Consider the following 27578-nt stretch of genomic DNA (forward strand, 5'->3'; position numbering starts at 1 on the left):
ATTCGTATCGAGGCACAGACACTTGTACCCGTAGCACGCCCGCCGCCTGCCGCCTCCCACATCGGACAAGGCACACCCACACCATCCAGGGGTCATCTCGTGGAACAGGGGTGGTCCCTCATGTCGGTTCGTGGTCAGACGTGTTGCGGTCCAGGCGTCCAGGTACAATGCAGCACAGCCTAATAAGATGGTGTCGCCGTAGATCCGCGTCTGGGGCGAGGCAGTGGGAGGGGATCTTCTTCTTCTAATTCTGGTCGCAGTATTCGCCCCTCATCGTCACTCGCTTTCGTCGTTTATTGACACTCACCCTCGTTTTTCGTTTGCCGTCTTTCTTCGTTTTGCTCTGGCAGGGCTTGTCACTCGTTCATACATCCCGTCGTGCCATTGCAAAGAATACTGCCCATCATGAGGCTGGCAGTTCTCCTCCTGTCGGCGGTCGTTGGCCTGGCCAGCGGCCTCGGTAGCACCGACACGATCACCTGGGGCGGCGATAACTCGAGGTCGGGGTACCAGACGTGAGTATTGGGCCACGATGGATAGAGTAGTTTACCTCGAACAAGACTGACCTAAGAAGCAACCACAACATGGACCCCGCCGTCGTTGGCAGCTCGCAGTTTGACCAGATCTGGCGCACGACGCTGCCGGGCAACTATGGCGGCGACAAGGAGAAGGCTTTCTCGCAGCCGCTCGTGTACACACCGTCGACGGGCACCACGCAGTACGTCTACTACTCGACGACACAGAACAATGTCTACAAGATCAACGCCAAGACGGGCGAGATCGTGGCCTCGCGCAACCTCGGTCTTCCCTTCCTGACGGCCGACCTCAACAACTGTCTCGATATCAACCCCCATGTCGGCATCATCTCAACCGGCGTGATCGACCCGGCTACCGACACTCTCTACCTCACGAGTAAGACATATGCCGACCAGAGCCAGCCCAACGTCGCCCAGGGCAAGCCGGCCGGACGTTATTTCATTCACGCACTCGACGCCAACGACCTCACGGAGAGGCCCAACTTCCCCATCGGTCTTGAGGGCATTGTTGCCCGCAACAGCCCGCAGCGCATCTTCAACGCCGGCATCTCGAATCAGAGGCCTGCCCTGCTGCATGTAGGCCAGTACATTTACGTCGGCTTCGGTTCTCACTGCGTGCAGTATGACTTTACTGGTTGGGTCATCGGTTTCGACAAGACATCGGGCAAGCTCGTGGAGCAGTTTGCTACTCAGGGCCCCGATGTTCCCGCCAACAAGAAGGGCGCCAGTATCTGGATGTCGGGCGGCGGTATCGCCTCGGACAATGCCGGATCCATCTTCTTCGCGACTGGCAACGGCTACGCTTCACAGCTGGCGACGATCCCCGTCAAGGGCTTCAACCCTCCGACGGCCCTCGAGGAGGCCGCTGTGCACATGACCATCGGCGCCGATGGCCGCCTCGACGTTGCCGACTTCTTCATGCCCTATGAGAAGCAGGAACTCGACGGCGCCGACAAGGATCTCGGCACGAGCCCTCTCGAGATTCTCCCAAGCGAGTTCTCCTGCGGCAACGTCAAGCGCATGGGTGTCGTCACTGGTAAGAGCGGCAAGACGTACTGGCTTGACCTCGACAACCTTGGCGGCTATCGCAACGGAGCCGACAGCAAGTCGGATGCTGTGCTGCAGACGTACCAGAACGAAAACTCGGTCTACGCCGGCGCTGGTGTCTACCCGCTCGAGGGCGGCTACATCTACATCAATGTCATCCAGTTCCAGTCGCACGTCTTCAAGTTCTCGTGCATCAACGGCAAGCCGAGCTTCGCCAAGGTCGCCGACTCGCCTCAGACAAACGGTTATGTCCTCGGTGTCAGCCACGGGACCGTCACGTCGCTTGACGGCCAGCCAGGAACCGGTCTCGTCTGGGTCACCGATGTTCAGACTGTTGCTGGGTCCTCGCCTCTGTCGACAATCCGTATTTACGATGCTATTCCCAAGGATGGTGCCATGGTGCTGCGCAAGTCGTTCAACGTTCCCGGTATCATGAAGTTCACTCGTGCCGTTTTCGGTGATGGTACCCTCTTTGTTGGCACGAACCAGGGCTACCTCTATGCCTTTGGCGCGCCCACCAAGTCGCCGCTCGACTGCTCGCCGGCGCCGGCCACCTTTGGCTCTGTCAACATCAACGCCAAGTCGGACGAGAAGACGATTACCTGCAAGGCTGTCATCGGTGTCAGCCTCACGGGCGTCGAACTCGACAAGTCCCAGGATTACGCCGTTTCTGGCACGCCTAACATGCCGCTGCAGCTTGCCGTCGGCCAGCAGTTCACGGTCAAGGCCACATTCACCCCTGGCAGCGTCGGCACGCTCGCTGATGACATCAAGTTCAACACGACCAACTCGGTCGCTGGGTACAGGACCACGTCGACTGTTCGCCTCAGCGGTACTGGATCCAGCGCCGACGCTCTGCTAGCCGTGTCACCAAACCGCATCGTCTTCCCGACCTCTGTCGCCGGCCCCAACCCCAACGACCTCTCTGAGAGCGTCATTCTGAGCAACCAGGGTAACGCCGAGCTCACCATCACGTCGGTGCAAATTTCGACAGCCGGCGCCAGCGGTCCCTTTACGCCGTTCACAGACGCTGGGGATGTCAAGGTTTCGGCCTTTTCGGTACAGGGCGTGCCCGCTTCGATCCCCGCCAACGGCAACGCAGTTCTGACTGTCCTCTTCGACACGACCAAGGCGGGTGATTTTGCCGGCTGGGTCAAGATTGTGACCAACGGTGGCGAGCGCACCTTTTCCATCGCCGGCAGCGCAGGTGCCGCTCCTGTGGCCCTGCTCCAGTTCCAGAAGCCCGACGGCTCGGGCTGGGTTGATTACATCGACGACAATACGCCCTTCACGTTTGGCGACGTGACGCAGAACACATACCGCTCTCTGCTCTTCCGCGTCACCAACAGTGCTGCCGCCGGCGGCGTCAAGCTCTCCCTGACCGTGTCCAAGCCGCCTGTCGGCTCCAACAGCATTGTTCGTGCCGCCAACCAGGTCGACCTCGCCGAGGGTACTCTCCTCGCGCCCGGCGAAAGCGCTACGGCCGTCATGACATGCACTGTCCCCAAGACGCAGTACAACCAGGACGCCTACAACGGCACGACGACCTGGACAATGAACACCAACGACCCTGTCTCAGGCAAGCACGTCATCCCCTTTTTCTGCAATGCCGTCACCCAACAAGCGCCGCCTCTGCTCGCCAGCGGTCAGGGCAAGTACCGCTACGTCGGCTGCTTCAAGGACAACACGCCGACCCGCCAGCTGTCGAACCAGCTCTACGGCAACGACGCCGGCGAGAACGCCATGTGCATCGCCGCCTGTGGCGCGCGTGGCTCCGTCTTCTGCGGCACCCAGTACCACCGTGAGTGCTGGGCCGGCAACCTCATCCCCAGCACCCAGGTCGCCGACGCCAACTGCAACTTTGACTGTTCTGGCGACCTGCAGCAGATTTGCGGCGGCAACGGCGTTGGTAATGGAGCTGGCGCCACGTACATCTCACTCTTTGCCGACTCGACCCAGTGGGACGGCAACCTCACGAGGCCCGACAGCGGTGGTGGCACCGTCACGCCGCCTGTCGGAGGCCCCGTCGCGAACCCCGGTGTTGGTGGCTACAAGCACATTGGCTGCTACACCGAGGCGACGCAGGGCCGCGCTCTACCGACCGAGGGCAAGGTCACGTCCAAGACGGTTGCCAGCTGCGTTGCGGCCTGCAAGGGTCTCAACTTAAAGATGGCCGGTGTCGAATACGGCGGCGAGTGCTGGTGTGGCAATGAGCTTCGTGGAGGCTCCGTCGCTGCGCCTGCCAAGGACTGCAACATTGCCTGTGGCGGTAATGCCACCGAGCTTTGCGGTGGTGGTTCTCGTCTCAACGTTTACCAGCTTGACGATGGCACGTTGACCACGACTACGGCGGCCACGACGACGATGACGACCGTCGCCACTTCTTCCACCCTCGCGGCATCTTCTGTCCCCGTCGTTTCGGTCCCCCCGACCACGACTACGACGACCTCGGCGACTCCCACTCCAACGGGTCCTGCCATCCGCCAGATCGTCAGCACAGAATGGTCCTTCCAGGGCTGCTACACCGAGACGAAGAACGGCCGCGCCCTCTCCAAGAAGTCGTACGCTGATGACCTCATGACCCTTGAGTCTTGCGCCGCTTTCTGCAAGGGCGTCTCGGCTGCCTTCTTCGGTGTCGAGTACGGTCGTGAGTGCTACTGTGGTGATTCCCTCCGTGACGGCAGTGTCCCGGCCACGAACCAGAAGGACTGCTCGTTCCTGTGCCCTGGCGATAAGAACACCTACTGTGGTGCCGGCGATCGTCTGCAGCTGTACAAACTTGGTGTTGCGACCTCTACCGCCGTGACTTCGACGACATCTGCTGCTGCTACCACTTCTACCACTTCTGCTGCCATGACGACTGCTACCAGTTCGACTACCACATCGGCCGCCGCCTCTTCCGCACCCCCGACGACCACGACCACCGCCTCCGCGACGCCAACTTCCACCACGCCCGCGATCCGCCAGGTCGTCCGCTCACGCTACAACTTCCAGGGCTGCTACACCGAGGCCGACAATGGCCGCGCCCTCGAGAAATCGACCATGGCCGACGACCTTATGACGCTCGAGATGTGCGCCGACTTCTGTGCCGGCAGCACCTACTTTGGTGTCGAGTACGGCCGCGAGTGCTACTGCGGCGATGCCCTCCGCGACGCCACCGTGAAGAAGGCCGACAACCAGGACGACTGCTCGTTCCTGTGCCCTGGTGACAAGATGACCTTCTGCGGCGCCGGCGTCAGGCTGCAGCTGTACAAGCTCGGTGATGCGCCCACCGCGGGAACTACTGCCTCGAGCTCGACCCTGACTGCGACAACGTCTGCCGCGGCTTCCACCGTGACGACGTCGACCACGCCTGTTGCTCCTACATCGAGTACCGCTTCTGCTGCCGGCACTACGACGAGCACCACCGCTTCTGCTGTCACTACGTCAAGCACCAGTTCTGCGGCGCCCACTACCACCAGCACGACCAGTGTTGCTCCCACCACGACTAGCACGACCAGTGTTGCTCCCACCACGACTAGCACGACCAGTGTTGCTCCCACTACGACCAGTACTACCTCTGCCGCCCCGACTACCACCAGCACTACCTCTGTCGCTCCTACAACCACACGCACCACCTCGACAGCCACTCCCACTCCCACCGGTCCCATCATTTGGCAGGGTAACAGCAACTTCACCTACTACGCTTGCGTTTCAGAACCGTCCAAGGGTCGCCTCCTCACCAAGCAGGTCTTCAACGACGGCGTCAACATGACCACCAAGGCCTGCGCCGAGCGCTGCTGGGACTATGGCTACGCCGGCGTCCAGTATGGCCGCGAGTGCTGGTGCGGCAATACCCTCAATTTTGCCGGCAACACGGGCGCCACTCCGGGCAAGAATGTCACCGACACCGACTGCAAGATGACGTGCCCTGGCGACAAGAACGCCTACTGCGGTGCCGGGTCAAGGCTCAGTCTCTACATCAACAAGAAGCTTCTCACCTGAAGGATGTGATATCTTTTTTTCTTCTCTCTACAAATATTCTAAAGAAAACGGGACCAACAATGGCGCATCTGGACGAGGCGAATCGTCCTTGTATTTAGGGGTCAATGAGCGGGGCGATAGTTTGATGCCCCTGTAGACATATCTCGCCATGACAGTTGGCTTTATCTACTTAATGTCTGTTTTGTCTATTTTTCTGCTGCTTTCAATAACGAGGTGAATCCGTTCCTGTCGATGTTGTCTAGAGCTCTAAAGTTACAAGGGGCTTGCAAGTCTGATGATTCACAGTATCGGATTGGATTCCTCTGAGTCTACGACTAAATGCCCAAATACGCTGACGGAGACGAAGCATTGAGATATATTCCATTACAGTCCGAAAACACGGGAGTCAAGTTCAAGTAACGTCGTACGTATGAACTATCCTGTCAACTTCAGCCACATGTCTTCTCGTTACGATTGTATGAGCTGCCCTTTGATGGAATCAGAACGTCCATTCGAAAATCGCAACTCGTCGGGCCTTTTGATTTGTGAGTGAAATACAAAGGGCAAAAATCAAGGTGATCGTGTTCGCCCACAACAATCCACTCTCAAAAAGCTAGGGCCCGCGCTCGGTAAATGTGACGTGTTGGCATTTTAAGCATTCCTCATCGATATAGGGCGTGACACTGAGGCTTGTGTTCATCCAGACCACAATGCAGATGTTCTTGAAGAACGAATAACAATGAGAGCTCCAATAAGTTCGGCCAGCGAACACCTTGCCCACTACTATGCATGAGACGACATCAGACATTACCATCTACAGCCGAGACTCTTTTTCGGCCCCCTTCCGCAGCTGCTCTTGGATCACCTTGCCAACCGCTACACATTTCTCGTCCTCGTATTTCCCACATACGACTTGGATACCGACAGGTATGCCATCCACCAAATCAATGTCATCTGCACTCTGATTAGCATCACGCATAGTCGGCGTTTGGTGGGACATGCTCACACTGCGACTTGTTGAACTCGTCCGCCTTGTTCCTTGGTTGATGCGCCTTCCATCCCGCCGTTCCGTCGCCATCTTTTTCTCTTGAGGCTGTTGTCACGGGAAGAGCCAGCGCCGCCCAGTCCACGAGGTTCCAAATACTTGTATATCCGACGTACTGGCTCGATTTGACCCACGTCCACGGCTTGTAGCCAACCCAGGGAACAACGGGCATGATCAATGCGTCCATCTCGGCCTCTTGCCAGCGGCGCAGGTATTCCGTCTCATATTCGTACCTGTCGGCGAGCAGCTGTACGCACACCATCAGCAGCTGAATCCAGTCTTGGTCAAGGAGAACACATCCTCTCAACATACCTCATGTGTCTGCGCCGTCGTCAACAGGTTCTCCGGCTTTCCAACAAGCATGCCTTCGATTAATGGCTCGCCTGACATGTCGCATAGTTTCTTGCACGCTAGTCCGCCGTCTGAGAGAATGGCTTTCTCCCAAAGGTCGTACGCACGTACGTGGGATGAGGCATCCCATTCGATCACTTCACTATCGTCAGTTTAAGGATTGCTCGAACAAACCAGGGAAACGCACCTTCGTGACCGGCAGCTTTCAGCGCAGCAATTGTCTCCTGCATGGCGCGCTCTACTGGCGGCTGCGTCTTCACGACACCGTCGTCAATGATGTAGCCGATACGCAGCCTCTTGGTCGACGGGATCACGCAGCATTCTGAACGCCAAGGAATAGGCGCGACCTGGGAGTCGACCTTCCACGGTTCGCCCTCTTGGAAGGCCTTCATGTAAGTCTCGATGCCGGAGAGGGTGCTTGCAAGAGGACCTGCGACGGGACGGACGATGTGTTGGCGGGGGCTGTTTAAGGCATGTCAATTGATGTACCGATACGAAAAAGACCATGGGCCTTACCCTCCGCGCTCGTATGTGTGCCTCGACAGAGTCGGAGAGAGTCCGTATAAGCCCGTCAGCGCCGCTGGGATTCTAATGGACCCGCCAATGTCCGTGCCGACGCCGAGGATGCTGCCGCGCGCCGAGATGAGTGACGACTCGCCGCCGCTGCTACCGCCGGAGATGAGGTTACGGTTGAGGGCGCCGACACACTGGCCCCAAACGTGGTTGTACGAGTCGGACATCATCATGGACTGCGGCACGTTGGTCTTGACGTAGAATACGGCACCCAGTCTTCGCAGCACTTGCGCCGTGTTGGAGTCTCTGGCGGCCGGCTTGCCGACGAGCCCGACCCAGCCTGTGATGCCGTTCAGCTTAATGTGCGTTTGTCTTCGAGCCGCCAGCTCTCGGGGCACTTACCGACGGTCGAGTCCTTGCCCTTGATGTCGAGACAGTCCTTAATGCTGACGGGCAGTCCGTGCAGCGGACCAACAGTCTTTCCTGTGCGTGCCAGCACATCATCCAACCTCTGAGCTTCGGCAAAGGCTTCGTCGAAGAGGATCTCAGTGCAACATGTCGTGAGCTGGTGGGCGATGGCAGCGCGCTTGGCAAAGGCCCGCACGACTTGTAGGGATGATAGCTCCCCGCGCGCCAGCTTGTGCAACAGCACGGCAGCGTCGCAGGTTTCTGTGATGTGTAGCTCCTCGGTCGTTAGAAGACCGTGTGAGCGGATGTAAGCCAGGGCCGAGGGGGCCGAGGATACAGAGGGGATCGAGGCGAGGCGCCATTCGGCGGGGATCTGGGCGAGTTGGTGTGCACGCTTGGCTGCAGCGCGGTCGAGGTAGGTTTCCGGCGCAGGGTCCGACGTTTGCTGTAATTGCATCATGGTGTTTTTCCTATCTTTTTTGGTAATCGACAAGTCCTGAGTGTTCAACAGTGCTTTTCTCGCGAAGGGAATGTGGCTTGCGTGGAGCTTATAAGTCGCGGAAGAAGACGTGACGTGACCGACGAGCTTCCTAGTCTGGATCGCCTGCCTTAGCTCAAAATATAATAAGGCAAGATATCTTCGCAAGACGGTACAATGGCTGGGTAGGGTACCGCAAAGGGAATAAACGCATGTCCACCTTCAGTCAAACCGATGTCGGAAACCTATCATGCTCATGGCGGAACTGATAACGTCGAGCCTCCGCTCTCCCCCCCCCCCCCCCCCCCCCTCCGGATCTCCAAGCCGCGGGGAGGGGAGGGGGGGGGGACTTTAGGGGCAGTCAATGACGCGGAAATATGCCACGGGCCCCTTGACTCGCGGGGGTGTTGAGGGAGGGGAATGATTCCTTTCCTAAAGAGGAAGCTAATCTACATTCCTCGGTCTCCCACTACCACCCAACACACCCTTTTGGCACGTTCTTGCACATCATTACAGCAGGCCTATTGCTCGCCAGTGTGCCTCACACCTCGTCTCGGCGTCTGGGTACCGCGGGAACTCGGCAGCGCGACAGTTTTTCCAGTAACGCCGCACGATATCGCACTGCTCACGTCTCATCACCCTCATGCCTGCGAGGAAGACCGCGACTGCGAGATGCAGATAGTATCTCGACGACACCGGCATCATCTCCATAACGTGACAAAGTCGATCCACAGCTTTCGCCATCGCTGTCTCCATTCCCGGCGGCGGCAACCTCGTCTCGACGTCTTCAAGTCGCCCAAGCACCGCAATCGCCGCCGCGCACCGATAGGCATCCGCTGTTCTCGCAACGTCCGTATCACACCCCTCGAGTTGCAAGAGTGAGTCCATGACCAAAAGACAACTACCCATGGGGTCAGCGTCGACGCCTCCCACGGCGACATGAGTAAAAACATGGAACGTGGACGCCGGACACCCGACAATGTCAAAGAAGCCACCAGCATTCAGCGTCTCACGGTGCCAGTCCTCGAATATTAACCCCGTCGTGCCCCGGATGATGGCACCCATGACATCAAACCACAGAAGGTGCGACACCATCTCTGACAGGCCTGTGACGTCCCGTGCCAGCACCTCAAGCTCGCCCGTCGTCCGACAGTGGAGGTCGAGCAGCGACCTCGCGCCGTAGAGATGACGCTGCCACTCGCCAAAGGCTCCCTCACAGACCTCAAAAAAAGCAAAGGCCGCGATGCCAACGAATGCCACGGGATTCGCTGTCTCGAGCGCCTCGCTGAGATCCATGAGGGCAGCGATGTAGTCGAGCGGCCCAGCCGCTCTGCTTGGCGTCGCCTGCATCGGCGCCGCCCCCATGCGGGCCTGCACAAGGTCGTTGATGCGTGAGACGAGCCGTGTCGTTGTAGCTTCTGACAGCTGCCGCCGCGCACCGCCGCTGCCCTCGAGCGCCTCGATGTGCCGGCAGAATGAGGAGAGTCGCTTGATGAGGCTGTAGTGATCTGGCCCCGCTGTACTCTGCTTCTCCCCATGGACCGGACCTACGTGTTTACCTGCCGTTCGGTCGGCGATCACGGCAACAACAGCCGGGCGTGCCGCCGGCGTTCGGCTGGTGACTGTTCGGGTGTCCGATTTCCTACGTTTCGGCTTCGTGGATGCAGCGATGCTGGTTGGCGATGTCTTGTCCGCCCAGACGACGCGCTGCGGATACCCACCACAGGGCAATTCCGAGGCGACACAGGGCTGGCATCTGGGTCGATTGAGGTCACATTTGATGCCCCTCGTCTTGCAGGCACGACAATCGCGGTCCCGCCGCATGCCTCGTGGCTTTCCGCGGGGCTTTGATTCTTCCATTTCCGCCGCGACTTCTCGTAAAAGTGCCTGATCATGCAAGTGCTTCTGAAAATGGTCCGAAAATGGATGTATGACTTGACGTGATGGGGTGAGGCTCGCTCGTAGGTAGGTTGCTTGTTTGGGAAGAAGGCAGATGGGCTCAATGTGCCCACGGATCAGGGGCTGGCCGTGCATTTAGGCCTTCGGATAGACCCCCGAGGCTCGTTGGATCCCAGACTGCGGGGAACTTGATTGCTTGCCGGATGCAGCAAGTGATCATGTCGTCCGCCGTGGGAGCCGCGGTAGGTCACCCAGACCCGTATTTGGTCGGGCATTTTCCACGCTATTGACATGAGTCGGCGCCCTATCGCCAGCCGTTTATCCTTCTGGCGATGGGGCGATCTGCACACGTGTGCAGCACGTCGCCGACATGGTTTCGTTATCTCTGCAAGAACACGATATGGACCCAAAGAAGTAACAATTACGACCTGTGTATCAGCCATACCCTATGACGACGCCCGTATCCTGACAAGACAGAGGTCAACGCGTTGCAGATGGACAAGGTCAGAGGAGCCAGGCACCTGTCAGACAGCATTGAGACGACGAACCCCTGTTACCTCTGAAAGCCAAGCTTGGAAACCACGGTTGCATTTTGGGTTCATTTTTACATAATAGCACCTGGCTTCAGTGGACGTTTTCCCAATAATCCGTCTCATCTTGCATCTTTGAACGCGGGGAAATCGATACCCTGTCTGTCCCCCACGGGGTAGCACGAGGCCAACATGAAGGAATGGTAGCCTTGAGCCGGGTTCGTAGTTGCAGTCAAGTATCGTCATAACGGATAATTCACAGCCTGACACGACTTGGCTGAGTTGCACATGCTCCTGTGAGCGGAATGAGGATCTGAGTTACAGTGGTTATGCGTAGTCGGTGAGACGTCGTAATCAGGCGGCTCAGATACGGGATAGCGAACAGAAGATAAATCGCCAACTGCTATATTAACTCGTCAAAGGACAGCAATCTACAACTCGAGATAACGAAATATCTTGGCCTTTACTTTGGCCTCCCAACTCGAGCCGGCCGCACAAAACAGCGGGCATCTGGCCGACAGGATCATGAATCGCGGACGCCCATCCTCTCCGCTCTCGGCCGACCGATGAAAGCCTTCCCAACGGGGAAACCGATCTTCAAAAACCCCGTCATGATCACTACCGACATCCTGGCACACGACCCGTGCCTACCGCAGCCCACCTCCACGTTATCTGCCCCACGAACGGCTTCGACAGCCTTGAGACCGCGTCCCTTTTGTGCACAGCACTTGCTATGCACTGTTGCGTTCATGTTGATGAGGCCATAAATACGACAATCCTTCGCCTCAACCAAGGTCCGCTCCCGTGTTACCACCGACTGTGTCTTGTTTGCTCCACTCCTCCCCCACAAAGAGCGGTGGCCGACTCAATTCTTGAAAAATTTCCCATCGCCCGGTTCCCCAGACGAAGCACGTTCGAGCCTCCTTGAGTCACGACTAGTCTACTGTCCTGTAGCCCGACATGCACCACGCCGACGACATGGCTGCCAAGGACCCCATGGCCTTCGAGCAGGCCTCCGCAAAGGAGGATGGCATCACCGGCCAAGTCGAGGATCCTCTCACTCACGCTGCCTACCGCAAATTGGTGCACAAGATTGATCGAAGGTTGATCACGACATGCGGCTTCATGTACTGTGTCAGTCTTGTCGACCGGACGAATCTCGGCTCAGCGAACATTGCCGGCATGTCGAAGGACCTGGAGCTGACCGTTGGCTACCGCTACGTAGGTTGATCGCCGTCCGATCTTTTCACGACAGATACTGACAGCGGCAGTCACTTATTGCTCTCGTATTCTTTATTACGTTCACGTTGTTCCAGCTTCCGGCCACGGTCGCCTGTCGAAAGATCGGTGCCAAGCTCTTCCTGCCTGGCATCACGCTGGCATGGGGCTTTCTGCTGGTATGGCATGTTTTGGCACTTGACTTCTAAGATGCGTTGATGGCTAACAAGACGGCTAGGTCGGCTTCGGGTTCCCTCAGAATTGGCAGACAATGGTTGGACTTCGTATCATCCTCGGCTTGCTCGAAGCTGGGTTCCTTCCTGCCTGTCTCTTTCTCATCTCGACCTGGTATACACGATACGATCTGCAGAAGCGCATCTCATGCTTCTATATGATCGGCTTCTTTTCGTCGGGCATGGGTGGCATTTTGGCCTATGGCTTGATGCAGATGGTGAGTTGACGCGAAGCTACAAGTGCAAAGCAGAACTGACGTCTTCAGGATGGACTCGGCGGTCTTGAAGGCTGGAGATGGATCTTCCTGATGGAGGGCCTTGTGAGTATCATTCTCGCCCTTCATGTGTAGAGCGCACAGCTAATCAATCCAGATCACTGTTGTCGTTGCCACCATCTGCTATTTCACCATTGTCGACTTTCCCGATCGCGCCCACAACAAGTCAAAGTTCCTGACCAAGGAAGAGTGCGAGATTGTCATGGACAAAATCAACGCCGATCGCAGTGACGCCGACGAAGAGGCGTGGGACTTCCGCAAGCTGATTGCGTCCGGAAAAGATCCTCTCATTTATGGCTACGCCCTAATCTTCTTGTAAGGCCCCCCGCCTTTGACTTCCTACCACGCAGAGTACTGACAGAATGGTGCTCAGCGGCCTAACTGCCATCACCTACGCCGTGGCGTACTTCCTCCCCATGATCCTCCGCGACCAGATGGGCTTCTCTCTCGCTGCGTCCCAGTGCCTCATCGCGCCTCCCTACTTTGTGGCCTGTCTGTACATGTTTGCCACGGCCTGGATCAGCGACAAGTACCGCATCCGCGGCCCGGTCATGATGTTCAACTCGGTTGTCGGCATTGCTGGTTTGGCCTTGATGGTAGGTCTGCTTCGGGTCATGCGCGTTTGATGGCAAGACTAACATTTACAGGGCTTCGCGTCCAACAGCGGCGCCGCCTACTTTGGCGTCTTCCTCATCTGCTGCGGCTTCAACACCAACATTCCCGCTTGCATGACCTACCAGGTACGTCTCAACTCCCAGGACTGGTTCTTTCAGGGGGTACTCATCGTTCTCAGTCCAACAATATCCGCGGCCAGTGGAAGCGTGCCTTTTGCTCCGCGACCCTCATCGGCTCGGGCGGTGTCGGCGGTGTCGCGGGTTCCCTCATGTTCCGCAGCCAAGACGCGCCCGGGTACCGTCCCGGTATCATTGGGTCGATTGCCTGTGGCTTCTTGGTGTTGTTCGTCATCTTCTTCAACACGTGGTACTTTAAGCGGGAAAACGCCAAGGCAGATAGGGGAGAGAAAGTCCTGCAGGGGCACCCTGACTTTAGGTATACCGTTTGAGAGGCGACCCAGCGTTTTGGATGATACTTTCTACTTATGCAATTTCTGTTCAACTTTTTTCATCCTTGACTCAAGGCGAGAGAAGGCGGGAGAAGGCGGAGACACTGTCTCGTTTCTTTGCCTTGATAGCCACGTTTGATGGGCATGATTCGAGATTCGATTTGTGTGTGAATGCCCTAACTCGCAGTATTGGATGAACCAGTTGATTCCCTACACCATAGCATGAAACGAGGCCGGGTCAGATGCTTGACAAGGCTGGTAAGCCAAAGCCTAGTAACACCCTCCCTCGTGCGGCCTCTCATACCTCGGCCTCTCCCTCCCATCCGGCCCCGCCTCAAGACAATCCAGATACAGAATCTTGCCCTCCTCCCACCAGACCCTCAGATCAGCGCCCTCCTGCCCCCAATCGATCGACTGGCCATTCACGCTGAGATAGGACTTGGCCTCCCCCTCCGTCGTCCAGGTACTCTTCTTCGGCCGCCACACCTCAACCGCCCCGTCCCCCTCCATGCCAACCTCGGCCCCGTCAACAGCCACGACCTCCCCCTGGCCTTTGAACGAAAAGCACCGCACGCCGCACGTCCGGCAGAAGAAGAAGGAGGTGTGGGCCTCGCCCGGCCCGCACGGCTGGTACGCGCCCAGCGCGCCGAGGTCCCGCGGCGCGAGCAGCGCAAAGTCGTCGGGTGGCGACGCGGGCCGCACGTGCAGCAGCCCGGCCTTGTGGCAGACGGTGCAGTTGCAGCGGTAGACGCACGGTTTGTCGGCCGGGGAGCTGCGCTGCGCGGGCGTCACAGGGTGGGCGGTCAGGGGGAGGGCGAGGCGAAGGACGTAGCGGGTTGCGCGGCAGTGGCAGGAGCCTGTGAGGGTTGTGAGGATGGGTTGGGCTGTCGGGGCAGACATTTTCTTTTTTTTTCTCCTTTCTTTTTTGCTTGTCTTTGAGGGTTTTTTGTGCTTGTATGTCGTTGGTAGGGAGTCTTTGGGTGGGAATGGCGATGCTTTGCTTGTACCGACAGATGTTTCCGCACGATGGTGGAAGAATCAGGTTGCGCGCAACGAGAAGAGACTTGGAGGCGTAATCCAGATAGCCAAGCCACGCAGTCAATCCCGCAAATCAAGTGAGCAAATCGTCGTAAAAGCCTGCGAATTGTCTCCGAGAGGGCATTCCGATGCGGGGATGACAGCCTGGGAAACCTGAAAGATGAGAAACATCGGTCGAGATATACAGCTCAGCGCGCCCTTCCCATGACGACGGCGCTCACTCCTCTTTAGTCACACCACTGCAGGCGGCGCACCTTTCTCTGGCCCATGTCTTACACACAGCGTCTGCCTGAACTAGCGGTCCATCATCGATGATCGCACGTGGATCGCAGTATGGGGATGGTCAGCAAGCGTCGATCCGCTCCACGTCTGTTGGAATGTGGTGCAACTCCAAATTCCTGCCCTTGGATCAGCCCGGCCTGCCAGCCCTACGGCCCCAGAATCTGGGAAACGCCCTACTTCTTTGTTGTCGGCAATTGTTGCCGAGGCACGCACTGCTCCGTGCGGCGTCATGTAGCATTCCAGACGTGACCATCACGGCGGGGGCGGGGGGGGGACTGACGTCGGCACCTTTCATTATTACAGTATCCAATACAGCACCGTCATGATGGACATGATTATAAAAACAAAAAAGTAAACTCGCTTTCATCTCCTCTCATGCATCCGGTCCGGGCCTCCGTCCCATGCATCCAATGCAATCGCTTATCAATCCAAGAAGACGTCCTTTTCCCACTCGGCCGGACACAGGTCATCCCACGTCAGGCTCTTGCCCGTATCCGTGTCGACGCCGCCGACACGCTTGCGCTCACTCTCGTCCTTCGCCTGCGCACGCCGCGCGTCGAACAGCTGCCGTGCATGGCCTGTCCACCACATGGAGGGCCACAGGGTGTCGATGGGCTTCTTGTTGACCCAGTTGTGGTGTGCGACAACGGGGATGACGCCGTTGCAGACCTCGCTGTAGAGCGGTAGCTGTTCCCAGCGGGGGCGGCCCTGTTCGGCAAAGAGTTCGAGACCGCCAGCGTTGTCGACGAGGTCGCTCGGCATGGGCGCGCGGGGGCTGCAAATAATCTTCTGTCCGTGGGCAGGCTTGTCCACCTGTGGGCCGAGAGGGGCGCTGTGGTTGACAAACGTCGTGTCATGGAGGGCGTTGGATGTCTGGTGCGAGACCTCAGAGAAGTGGTCCACCATGATGCCGAACTCGTAGCGCTGATCGGCGTGGTAGTCCGGATCGCTCATGAGCTGGTGATCAAACGAGGGGTTGAGAGGGTCGTCGATGAGGAGCGTCTCAATCTTGTGTGGCCTGCGAGGGGCACCGGGGCGCGTAGGCACCATGCCGTCGAGGAAGCGGTCCCAGGCGTTGCGGTGGTGGCGGCGCATGACCTCGCGGTGGTATTCCTGTTGGCCGAACATCTCGTTGAAGAAGCTCTGGTCTGAGCCCTTGTGGCACTTGGGGAGATAGTACTTGTCGCCCTTTTGGTCGCCCTCGAGGCACTTGGCCATGTTGCGGTTGGCGCGCTGGAAGATGCGGCGCATGTCTTTGACTGGGCCAATGATAAAGCCCGACACGAGGTGGCGGGTGCGCAGGCCAGCCCACTGGGAAGGACCGTCCATGGTATCGGTGACGGCACCGTAGATATCGTTGGGCAGAGGCGACTCGGGGACAGGGTAGCAAGCGACGCTGCGGATCTCGTTGGGTCCGCAGCGTTTGCTGGCCGAGAAGATGACCTTGGACGAGATCTTCTCACGGGTGAAAGCCTTGCCCATGCGCTGGGCAATGCGCTTGTCTTCGGCGGCGCGGAGCGCGTGGTAGCGGGCGACGAGAGTCTCGGGGGGCAGCTGGAACCAGACATCGTAGGCATCAATCATGATGACGAGATCGTCGTCGTACTTCTTGTTCTTGGGGTCCTCGAGCCATTTCAGGGTGCCGGAGATCTTGGCGAGATGCGATCCCTTGCCGAGATATCTATCATCGTCGAACTTCTGATCCCACATGACGACGGTCGGGCGGGGGTATCCGAGAATGGTCTGAGCCAGCATGTTCTTGCAGAAGCGCGGGTCGCTCTTGGAGACGGGAATGACCATGTGCATGCGCTTAGGTTCCGCGATCGCGTCGTCGCCCTTGACGGTGCCTACGGGTATCGTATCGACGTCGGTGGCCCATGGTCGTCGAACTCGCCAGGAGCTGGTCTCCGAGTTCTGCTGTGAAGGCGAGGCGGGGGGTTAGTGCAGGCCTTGCAGGTATCACGATGAAAGTCTGAGGTCAAGGGCAAGAGAGGATTGCGAACATACAAGGCTGACGGAGACGAGCAACAATGTGACGAGGAAGGCACCGATCAGAATGAGCAATTGCCTCGGGCGCCGCGTCGGGAGCAGAGCGGCAGCGTTGTGTTGCCAGCTTTCGAAAGTCGTCATCTTGATCGCATGCTGGGGGTCGTCGGTCCGGGGAAGAGAAAGAGAAACGGATGGAGGTTACAGACAGGCAGGCAGTCGACAGAAACACGACGACGGAATACACGAGTGAAGAATCGTGCGTAGTTGACGAGTTCAGCCCCTGGATCTGTTTGCTGACGGGCGTGGCTTCGTTATCTGCCAGGGTTTGGGCGTGACGAGTCGAATGGCGAAAAGGCCAAGGACGTCTTGCAGCGATGCCACGGAATCCTTTGGTGGTAGACCCAACTTGGCGACTTGGCCGACGAACCGCGCCGCACTTGCACATCCACCACCACACAGCACTTCCCACCCAGGCTGGAACAAGGCGGGATGGAGGCGTTCCTATTTGGCGGTAGACTTTTTCCCTTAGTGGCCCGTGGGGCATGGGGCAATTACAACCATGGCCTGTGTCCCCTCAAAATCGAGGGGTCAGCTCGGTGCGAGACAGGCTGGTGGGTAAACGACGAAGGAGACGCAGGGGGGGGCCGCGGGTGGCCCGAGTCAGCTCGATGGATTTGGCGTCATATTAGGGGCGTTTGACTTCCACTGGAGAGATGTGTCGCCAGATGAGGGGGGGGTCGAGTGTGTGAAAAGGGGGATAGAGCTGCCTGGAGCCCTACAACACTGGAGACTTGGAACAGGGTCAGCAGGCCAGCAGGTGACGGGGTTGGGCGTTACGTGGGAGGCAAACCTTCGTCCGAGACAGGGACCCCTGGCGCTACCCATGGCAATCTCCACTGCTTGGAGGTGCCAGCTTACTCTCAGCTCAGCGCTTGATCGCAACTAGCTTTAGGCGCCAGCAGGTCCAGAACGCGGACAACAGAGAAGAGACGAACACCTGTCGAACAGCTCGCACGAGAAGAGAGAGGGGATGGTTCTGTTCCCACTTCGACAGGTTCTTTGGGACGACCGACGGCTGTGGACAGATGGTTCTTCCCGGTCCGTGAAACCTACTGAGGGAGAAGGATTGGGATCGATGGGCGACAAAGACGAATCGATGGCTCGATTAAGATTGGCTCCTTGGCTGATGTCTCGGCTGCCACGAGCAGGTGGATTGGTGCGAGATTGAGGAATCTGGTTGCTAAGGATTTGCCCCCACCTAGAAGGATGCACGTGCGGTGGGTGCCCTTTGTTCTGTCGTGTCACTACATTGCCTCTAGTACCTAAGTACCACGTGATGAGCGCTGCCACTCGCTACCGACCTAGGTAGGCACCCAAGGCACCATGTACTCGGTGGAAGGGTGCGCAGTGGCGCGATAAGCATCTCGATCGGCTTGGCGGGTACGGTAGGCCCGTAGGCAGGCCTGCCTCGCCTACGTAGAGAGCACAGTTTCCACACGCACTGTAACCCAACGCCTGCATCAGCCTTGCCACGGCATCAGCATCATCGCCATCATGACGCAGCCTCGATGCAGAGATGCCCAAACAGCAACGCAGCGCCTTTCAAGTTTCTGCACCACCAATCCCAAGAACTGCTACCATCGTCGTCAGAGATGGGACCATCAGCAGGCGCCCCAGCCACGGTTCATCTCTGCAAAAAAAGAAAAGAAAATGCTGACACGGCGTATGTATCGAGTGGAGTGAGGTAAAGTGCAGTTGCAATACACCCGATGAAAGAAACTGCTCCAGGACCAAACATTGATTGACCGAGAAAATGGCATCCACCAACCCATTCCGTGCTCCTCCGTCAAACATGCGGCCGCTCCATCCGAATCTGAGCCCTGAGCCCTACCGGTCATGGAAACCGGCCTCATGTCGCGGTGCAACGCAACGCAACGCCTTGTGCCTTGCTCCCAGGAACCGACATAGCAACGCCAGACCCCTGATCAGTACATGGCGTGTGAGTCGACTGGTTGAGGATTGTTATCACTAAAGGCACAAGCCTGACCACCAGGCGTAAGTCGATTGTAGGATTGTCATGAAGGTCTTGGGGGTTCCTCACAATGTGGAGCCTACCTACCCAGAGATTATAAGGCTTCCTGCATGCGACGTTTTGCTCGCACGAAACCCGTGAATGGCTCTTGTGGAAGTGAACTACCTGTTGGAACTTGGCGCGAACATGAGGAAGCAGACAGTTCACACAACATCGTGGCATAACAGAGGCTTCCTGCTCTGGGACGCAAACCTCGTTGCTTGTCATATGAGGGTGATCGCCGTGTTCGGCTGCTGTACCCGAGCCGTATATATCGGCAGGGTTTTGCCTTTTTGAGAGGACTTGATTTGGCTTCAGCGTGCGATACCTTTGATATATCCCAACTATCGACTCGGAGCTTTGAAAAGATATACTCAGTACCGGCCTCACTGCTAGACCCGCGGTAGCGTTCACTGCCATGTTTCAGGCAGGGAGTTGTGACGAACAACTAGAATTTGACAGGGAAATATTCGTGCAAAGGGTGGTTTTCCTCGAATAATGTGGTGGAAGCAATGTTCTGTCCTGGTACTGATCTCTCCTCACCTTGCTTCCAATTGTCGCGGTCTAGTAAGGGAACGCCTTCGTAGCACATCCTGGCCTCTTTGTGGCCTCGTTTGATTGAAGTAAATCTGACCGCTGGTTTCTCTGTTCATCATGTGAAAGCTGTTATTTCTGTAGAGTTTTCTCCTACGTATAGATAATTCCCAAAACAACATAGATCAAGATCCAGAATATTTTTCATCTTAATGTCGCAGAACTTAGACCTTGCAAGGTAGGTCTAAGAGCGACTCGATATACGGTAGTTCTCTCGCGGCCAATTCCTTCCCTGCTGTTCAACTTTCGTTGCGGAATACATTGGCATATTATAGCTAATGTGCTGAAACTAAGCGTCGTCCCTTTTTGCTGTTCTTTTGCCAGAAATAAGAGTCCTGTTATCGCTCATGTTGAAGCTGGATTGGTCTCCTGGACGACGGGCACTTTGCGCGCGCATATCTTTCCGACGACAGTTCTCGCTGCCGTGTGATGAGTAGCAAGGCCGGCTATGTAGCAGCGGCCGAGAAGACCATCACCCTAGCACCACTCGGGTGCCCACGGACAATCCTGTCAATGCTGGAAGCCTACCTACACAGTGGCTTGTCTGACACAGAACGAGCACTAGACGAGCCCCTCGTTCTGCGGTTATCTCAGTCAATTGAGACGCGCCAACAAGCTCTCTTGAAACGATTTCCATCACAAGCCCTTGTATGGAGTCCAAAATACACCCTCCGGATCCCATCTCTTCTTCGTCTTCCTTATGAGATCAATCTGCTCTGGCGAAAACATCTCTTCCAACCTCGTTGCATCCGTCATATTATTGGGTGGAGTTCGTGGGCTTGTTCCATCCAACCGTCGGCTGACCTCCATGACGTCTTCCATGAACCCCAAGAGGTCCCGACGTGTCTCCTGGTTGTGACACCACGTCGCCACCAGAACCGCATTGCCCCGCTCCGGATTCTTGAAATCTTCTTTATCCTGTGCTGGCTCTCTTGGCCCGTATCCTGAGAACACGACCGTGGTAAACCTAGGATCATCGTGCTTGTCGGTGACGTCCCTCCACTTGGCGAAACTCTCAGCAATAGCTTCACTGCTGTGTCTCTCCAGCTGCGCAGCCTGGTTGTCCTTGAGTCCGCCGTGCGCATTCAGAGCGTCCAGCTTGTCCGGCAAGTCAGCGATGCGCGTCATGCTAGTCTCGGCATGAACCGTCTTCTCCAGAACCTCGGCGCACAACAGCACGGCCGCTGCCTTTTCAGCATCGTCGACGGGGCCGAAATATCTGACAGACACCATGATGAGCGGCTGCCCGGCGGCCGGCGAGCCCGGCGGCGCCCGCACGAAGACCAGTCGCGCAGAAAGAGGCGCGGGCGGCGGCAGCAAGCTCAGAAACGTGGTGATGGCCGTGTCGAGAGCGGCAGGCGGAAACATCAGCGCGCGGGCCCACACCTTGCCATCTGCCAGGCGCAGATCGGCGACGGGGTACGCGAGCATCGTGGCGGCCGTTATGACGCCGAGACCGTGGCCCGCGCCGCAGAGGGTGTGGAATAGGGCGCGCTCGTCGGGATCGGTGGATGTGCCGCATACCTCCCTTGCGCGGCCATCGGCCGTTACGAGGCGGAAGGAGACGGCGTTTTCAGCCATGAAGCCGTGCAGACCGTTGAGGGACGAGGTGCCGCCGCCGAGGAGGGCGCCGACCATGCCTACCGCGTTGGAGTCTGGGGCAGGGATGTAGTAGCCCTTGGCAGCGAGGGTCTTTGTGACATCGGCGGTCGTGGTCCCGCCGCCAAAGCGGACGGTGCCTACCTGTTTGATGAGGGCGACGGTGTTGAAAGCCTTCAGGTCGAGGTACAGGGTCTTCCGGGTTACGCGGACGAAGGTCGAATGGCCGCCACCAGCGGACAGAAGTTTCAGGCCATTCTCGCGGGCAATAGTGATAGCAGCGGCGATGTCGGCCTCGGTTTCTGGCGTGATGATCAAGGCAGGATGCTCGAGATTGGTTTCGGACCAGCGATGTAGCGTTTCGGTCAATGGGGTCGAAGGGCTGGGGAAAGAAACAGGGCAGGTAAGGGAAGACGCCTCTACTTTAGCTGACATTTTGATGCCGTACACTGATGCTGTATAGTCGTCAAGATTGGTGCACGGTGACGGCAGGAGGACTAAGGTAGATATGACAGGATATTTGTGCCACGAAGCTGAGGAGGGATGAGTTCACCAGAGTAAGCTGACGCGCTTATAACATGCACGACAATCCGTCACCTGTAAGCTTACGCTCCGATGAACGTCGGCGCGATCGGCTCTCCGCGGTAATGCCAGGGCCCCTAGGTCACGAGACGCCGCTGGACGCCGATGCGCCTCGGAGTTGGAGTTTCGACGGCAGGCCAGGACTTTGCAGGGTCATCAGACAAGTCATCCGAACTTGACAGGCTATGCTTCTCGGATGAAACGCCGTGGAGAGCACAGGACACCAAAGGATCACCACAGAGAGACGGAAAGCAAGTGACAAACAATAACATTAACAAAACAAGCATCAGCCATGGCGCTATGTAATGGGGGCGGCCAGGCGAGCAGGTATCTACAGCATCAAAGAGACGCGTCCCTAGCAGGACTCAAAGCTCTTATGTCTGCCGAAATGCTCTAATCCAAAAAAGAACCCGCGGGCGATGAACCCAGTCGGTGCCGGCCAAAAGCCAGGAGCGGCGTCTCTTCTTTCGCAAAGGAAGTGAAGAGGTGGATGGCCGCGTCGGCGTATTGCCCGTGATTTTGCGCCGTCCCAGTCCTTTGATTTTAAACCCAGAAAATCATAAAAGTTTGTTCCGAACCCGAAGCACCATGAAGCAAAGAAGACAGAGCGATGACGAACCACAGACAGACTCTAGTGGTTGAACTTGTCGCCGATGAGGACGTCAAGGTGGCCCTTGTAGTAGCCCTTGCAGCCGATGCCGTCGAGATCCTCCATGCCGGGCATGTAGGCGGCCTCGTTGGTGCCGTCCGACTTGACCCACGAGCAGACCTTGCCGTTGGCGGAGACGGACATGCCGGGGTAGGGGAGGCCGGCGGCGCCGGCAACGAGAACGGAGGCGTCAGCGCCAGAGTTGCCGCCGTTGGGCTCGCTGCCCCAGTCGAACTCGAGCCAGACGCCAGCAAGCTGGCCGATGGAGGTGCGAGGAGCCTTGTCACCGGGGCCACAGGCGCAACCGCCCTGGGAGTTGGTGTCGAAAGCCATGTAGACGTCGTCCTTGCCGGGGTCGGCGACGGTGAAGTCGACGGCGGAGAACCAGAAGCCGTCGAGGAGGCCCTTGGGGCCGACCTTGTTGAAGCAGGAGCATGAGAACTTGTCGCCAGTCGAGGCGAACTTGGTGGTGTAGTCGTACTTGTCGACGGCGGCCTTGTCAATGATCTGCATGTTGCAGCCCCAGTTGTCGGCGGTACCAACGTTGCCGGCGTACATGATCTGGTCGAGGGTGGCGCGCTTGCCCTTGCCGTTGCAGAAGGGCTTGGCCTCGGCGTTGCCAGAGGAGGGCGCGGCAGAGGAAGAGGCAGCGGCAGCGATCTTGACCTGGGTAGGGGCGGCGACGGCAGTGGTGGTTGGCACGGGCTCGGGAGAAGGGGTAGGCTCCTCGTGGGGACGGCCGGCCTTCTTGAACTCGATGTTGCGGTTCTCGAGGTGCTTGCGAGCGTGGAGGTGTGCGTGAGCAGAGGGAGCGGCGGACACGCTACCCAGAGCGGCCGTGAGGGCGATGAGAGTGGTGGAGAAGTGCATTGTGAGGTTGTGTTTTGGTGTTGTTGTTTGTTTCGAAACGATTTGACGATTTGCCCTCTGAATATACGGTCTACGTCGTTGGCGTCGTGAAAAGATCGTGATGCTTCTGCAAGGAGTGATGTATCTGCTTCGTCCGGAAAGGAATGACTGCGAGGACTTTGCTCGCGGGTTGGATGGGGACGATGAGAATCGACTGCTTGCTTCAAGGGAGTGTGATGCTGTCAACAGGATGAGGAGTAGGGAGAAGAGACGGGGGCAGGAAATGAAGGGCCATTTGAATGGACAGCCCCTGGAGGGAGGACGTGCAGTCCATGTTAGAGAGTGACATTGACTGGCATGCTCTCCCGCCCAGAGACACGATGGCCGTCCAAGGCACTGGTGGTCACCCCCTATGCCGCCCCATCACCACGCCGTCCTGCCAGGATCTAGTCAGGAACAGTCTCCCCGATTCGGAATAGTCAGTGATGCTGGTGGACACGCGAGGCAATATCGGGCATGATTAGCTCCAGGGGTAGGGTCCAGGCCCTCGACGGTGGATTGGCTGAGTGGCGACGCGCTCATTTTACCACCCGCCATCTCTGGTCCAAGACGACAGGGGGAGGGTGTGGAGGGGCCTCTGGCTGCCACTTGGGGCTTCGTTCGCCGCTCGGGGAGCAGTCGAAGAGGGAACCGGACAAGCAAGAAGCACAGCAACGATAATGGCCGGGTCAAAAGCATGGTCCATTGACTGATCTGCAGAGACCCAATGAAAATCAAGGCGCCTGGCATCGGAGGTTGGAATCGAGCGCGGCAGTGCAAACATGCATCCCATTCCAGAAAGTGGTTATCGCGTTCGTGTTCGTTGTTGTTTTCCCTTGCCTTGAGGAACGTTCCAGTGACCCAACAACGGACGATCAGCTCAAAAGAAGCGCCGTGTCATGCCGGTCAGCGGCGTTTAGGCTGTTCCCTTTTCTCCTCTTTTCTCCCCGATCGAACTCCCTTCCTTGATTCACGTGCCATTCGAGTCAAGTAGTCAGGGCAGCGGTGGAGTCAAAGGGGACGCGCAAACCACCGCGTTGGCATTCTTGCGCCTCCCCCCGCCCACCAGAAGAATGCCATTGTCTGCGAGTCACGTAGCTCAGGGCCGCCAGGTACGCTCCCAACGGTCGCCACGAAGCCGTGGGTTTTGAGTCGACGAGCCGCCTTGACAGACCCGGCCCGAAGCGACAAAGCAAGAAACCCCCGTTTTCTTCGACCACTGTCCATTAATCGGAAGAAGCGATTGTCGCTCGGAGCCTTTGCTGTTCGTCGTGTAAGAAGGGTGCAGGATCCGTGGGTAGTGACTGGTGTTGCTTTGTTCGCCTGCGAGGACACCCAATGTTTCAGTCTTGCTCAGCTGGCCAGCAACTTTTGTTCGGCCTGGTAGGACGGTCGGATGCCCGACACGACAGAACAAAAAAAACAAGGGGCGAATGACAAGACGCCGGCAAAAGAAACGCAACGGTAGCGCAGCGTGCTCTTTCTTTCTGCATATGCCGTCCCCCCCACCACACCGGGACGCCGTCGTGCGAAGTCCAACAGTGCCCCCCTCCTTCTCCTCCACCTCGCCATGCACCGCTGACCACTGAACGTCCGCACCGCTCCACCGCCGCGCCGGCGTTTTGTGCACACGCTAGGAACGCCGTCAGTCCAGCGGCGAACCGGCAGAAGAGCGTGCTGCCCACTCGACTCCTCTCTGGCAAAGTCTTTTCGGGCTTCCTGTTTGCCGAGTGGGACTCTCTGCCTTACCCCTCCGAGGCGCTGCACTCCCCTCTCCGTCGACCGTCACTTGGCAGCTCGACGGCAGAGACGAGGGTCTCCGCAACGCGCGGTGGAACGTACACTTCGGTTCATGGTCTAGATCTTTTCGGACCCAAGGCCGCCACGACCTGCCAGGCACATGCGTGGTTTTGCCCTGACGAAGACCCCCTCACTCGATTCGCCTCGCCGAGGGTGCCCCTCCCCGAGCCATGCCCACTCAGCCCCCCAATGCCGGTGCCGGCGCGGACGCCCACGGCCGCTGTGACAGGTGCTCGCGTGGCATGGAACGGAGTGAGCAAAAGGCCCAAGATGCCCCACCAACTTGGCGCAGTAGAAAGCGTGGTGTGAGGCCTTTTTTCATGGAGCGGAGGGTTTCTGACGTCGACGTGTCGTGGTGATGACTCGACCAGTGGCTGGATAGTGGCTTTTTTCTGGCGTACTGCAATCAGTCGGTAGGCATCTCTGATCAGAATCTTCTTCTTCCCGCCAGCCTTTTGGGTCATGATCGTGAGGGGTCTCGGCATATCGACGTGGCGAGACCTCTGCTGGGCATCCACGGCAAGTTCCACACACACACACACACACACACACATCCCCGTGCGGCACTTGCAGAGTCTTTTTTCGGTTCCGACTTTTCCCAAAGAGTCGGTCAAGATCGACGTCGGCGCCCGGTAACAGGAGGCAAGCTGAAAGACCTTTTGTCGGGATATGCAGGCCGCCGAGAAGCTTTCTGTTGAGACTTGAGCATGTGATGAGCACAACGTCGTGGCGTCCTCGTGGCATTAGCCGATGGGCTGTTGGGACTGGTATGACAGACCGATACCAAGGTAGCACGCGTCATATGCATGCATGGCCAGCTGTATGGAAAACAAGCTCTGTTGGGGGAGGACTGGCATGAAGACGTTGAGTTAAGGTGACAATGTCGTCTTGCCCAACGCACCGCACGCCGAAGAGTCAGGAGCTACCAGCCACAGCCACTGATGCAGTCAAGAAGAGCCCCAATCGCCGCTTAATCCCTGTGACCCACAGAAAAAAAGGAAAAAAGATAGGAGATACCCACGGCTTCTTGTCTCCAGCACAGGCTACATAAACTCATCAAAATCGCCCCGAATCCATCGACCGGCCCCTGGTTCAGCCAGGGATTTGATTGCGAACGCGCCGTTGGTCTAGTGGTATGATTCTCGCTTAGGGTCACACCCTGAAGCACTGCTTGCGAGAGGTCCCGGGTTCAATCCCCGGATGGCGCCCACGTCATCACCAGTCTCCAGACTGTTCTTTTTTTGCAATTTTGCACACTGATTTTCCTAGCTTGTCTGACTGAGCATGAGCTTTTGATATGCCTCTCACAATCACGAGTCTCTGCTGAGCCTAGTTCGAGTCGTTGTCGCGTTACTCCATCGATGCACAGTCATCGTGTTAGTCAGTGCTGGCTACCACGTCCTCACGTCGGCTAGAATTACACGTGGGTCTCGGTACTGGTAAAAATTTCGAAATTTACATGTTGAGTATTAATGCTCGGACAACAAGATACAGCTAAAGGACAACTGCTTGAAATCAAAATTGTAGTAGTGGCAACGGGGATGAAGGCAGTCGGCGGGCGGCCATTTGAAAGATTGCACCATGAAGCCAAAACACCAACAAAGAATTATCAAAAACATACAACATCAGGGATTCGCTGGTGGTCACCCACCCAACTACTAGTCCGACCCTTACTGGCTTATCTATGGGAGAGCGGACGGGATCCCGGGTTCTCCAGTAGGTATGGTCGTATGTGCTAAGATGCATCGTACGCGCGGATCATGACTCTTTTCTCAGTCTTTGCGACCAAAGCCATTGTAGCGGAGAGGAATGGTATAACGCCAAGGATATCAAATACTGCTAAGTTATTCGCAACTGTTGATCTATGCCGAGTGGTGTCCACTCAGCTGATGGCGTACGTTTATTCATGCTCCCAATGTCTATGCTTCGTGCTGATACCTACCTCGGCGATCATGTGCTTTCCCTAGAGGTTCATGGCATCGGCATGTTTAATCGGCTCTTCGACGAGAGTCCTGTTATTTAAGTTAGCTTCTAGTCTTCTAGCCCTGGGAAGATTAGAAGCCACGAGTTCTCATCATTGACATGTGTCCAGCATAGGCCAGGATTGGATCGGTCTGGAAACTCGGAGACGCCGTCGAATAAGGCGAAACCTGAGCTCCGCCACAGATAAGGGAACCAGCAAAACTGGAAGTTTGAGAAGACTTTCCTCTCCCAGATGGAGCACAGCGCAGGAGGCTGATAGGGGCTGATCTCGCCGTACCCATCAAAGGGCCGCATCCGGGCCTTAGTTAGCGGCTATTCCATGCCGAAGGTGTTGAAACTTCAACAGCGCTTTTCATCTGATAGTCTTTGGACTCCAGGTTTCTGAACCATTTTTGCTATTTGGCAGGCCATGCAGTTGTTATGATCACCAAGCTTCTTGGCATGACCTTGATAGGTGTTTTTCTTTGAAACGAGAGAAAGCCCTATTTCCAGCGGCCCAAACAAATGAAGCAAAATCAGAATAACTCTGAACTCGAAGCGATTT

The 27578-nt window shown here is 57.3% G+C and overlaps 7 protein-coding genes and 1 non-coding gene across 8 annotated transcripts; 3 read left to right on the forward strand and 5 right to left on the reverse strand.

Moving 5' to 3' along the window:
- Positions 1-405: 405 nt before the first annotated feature.
- D7B24_001494 (uncharacterized protein) lies at positions 406-5567 on the forward strand (the record flags this gene model as incomplete). Its single annotated transcript, XM_028635725.1, has 2 exons — positions 406-515; positions 575-5567. 2 exons carry the CDS (start codon positions 406-408, stop codon positions 5565-5567), a joined length of 5103 nt encoding a protein of 1700 aa, XP_028497927.1.
- Positions 5568-6360: 793 nt separating this feature from the next.
- On the reverse strand, positions 6361-8323 carry D7B24_001495 (uncharacterized protein; the record flags this gene model as incomplete). Its single annotated transcript, XM_028635726.1, has 6 exons — positions 6361-6500; positions 6553-6838; positions 6904-7079; positions 7130-7404; positions 7459-7795; positions 7858-8323. 6 exons carry the CDS (start codon positions 8321-8323, stop codon positions 6361-6363), a joined length of 1680 nt encoding a protein of 559 aa, XP_028497928.1.
- Positions 8324-8851: 528 nt separating this feature from the next.
- On the reverse strand, positions 8852-10201 carry D7B24_001496 (uncharacterized protein; the record flags this gene model as incomplete). The annotated part of the gene is made up of 1 exon (XM_028635727.1): positions 8852-10201. The coding sequence occupies one exon, from the start codon at positions 10199-10201 to the stop codon at positions 8852-8854; it is 1350 nt and encodes a 449-aa protein (XP_028497929.1).
- Positions 10202-11730: 1529 nt separating this feature from the next.
- On the forward strand, positions 11731-14828 carry D7B24_001497 (uncharacterized protein; the record flags this gene model as incomplete). Its single annotated transcript, XM_028635728.1, has 10 exons — positions 11731-11991; positions 12087-12167; positions 12227-12439; positions 12488-12541; positions 12594-12811; positions 12870-13092; positions 13144-13236; positions 13290-13520; positions 13908-14427; positions 14785-14828. The coding sequence occupies 10 exons, from the start codon at positions 11731-11733 to the stop codon at positions 14826-14828; spliced, it is 1938 nt and encodes a 645-aa protein (XP_028497930.1).
- A 474-nt stretch (positions 14829-15302) lies between these two features.
- D7B24_001498 (uncharacterized protein) lies at positions 15303-17009 on the reverse strand (the record flags this gene model as incomplete). The annotated part of the gene is made up of 2 exons (XM_028635729.1): positions 15303-16796; positions 16887-17009. The coding sequence occupies 2 exons, from the start codon at positions 17007-17009 to the stop codon at positions 15303-15305; spliced, it is 1617 nt and encodes a 538-aa protein (XP_028497931.1).
- Positions 17010-20169: 3160 nt separating this feature from the next.
- Positions 20170-21567, reverse strand: D7B24_001499 (uncharacterized protein; the record flags this gene model as incomplete). Its single annotated transcript, XM_028635730.1, has 1 exon — positions 20170-21567. The coding sequence occupies one exon, from the start codon at positions 21565-21567 to the stop codon at positions 20170-20172; it is 1398 nt and encodes a 465-aa protein (XP_028497932.1).
- A 778-nt stretch (positions 21568-22345) lies between these two features.
- On the reverse strand, positions 22346-23233 carry D7B24_001500 (uncharacterized protein; the record flags this gene model as incomplete). The annotated part of the gene is made up of 1 exon (XM_028635731.1): positions 22346-23233. The coding sequence occupies one exon, from the start codon at positions 23231-23233 to the stop codon at positions 22346-22348; it is 888 nt and encodes a 295-aa protein (XP_028497933.1).
- A 2934-nt stretch (positions 23234-26167) lies between these two features.
- Positions 26168-26259, forward strand: D7B24_001501. The gene has a single exon. It is a non-coding gene; the product is annotated as a tRNA-Pro (tRNA).
- Positions 26260-27578: the final 1319 nt, after the last annotated feature.

Source organism: Verticillium nonalfalfae (genome assembly GCF_003724135.2).
Source record: "Verticillium nonalfalfae strain VnAa140/NRRL 66861 chromosome Unknown scaffold_13, whole genome shotgun sequence".
NCBI classification, from domain to species: Eukaryota; Fungi; Ascomycota; class Sordariomycetes; order Glomerellales; family Plectosphaerellaceae; genus Verticillium; species Verticillium nonalfalfae.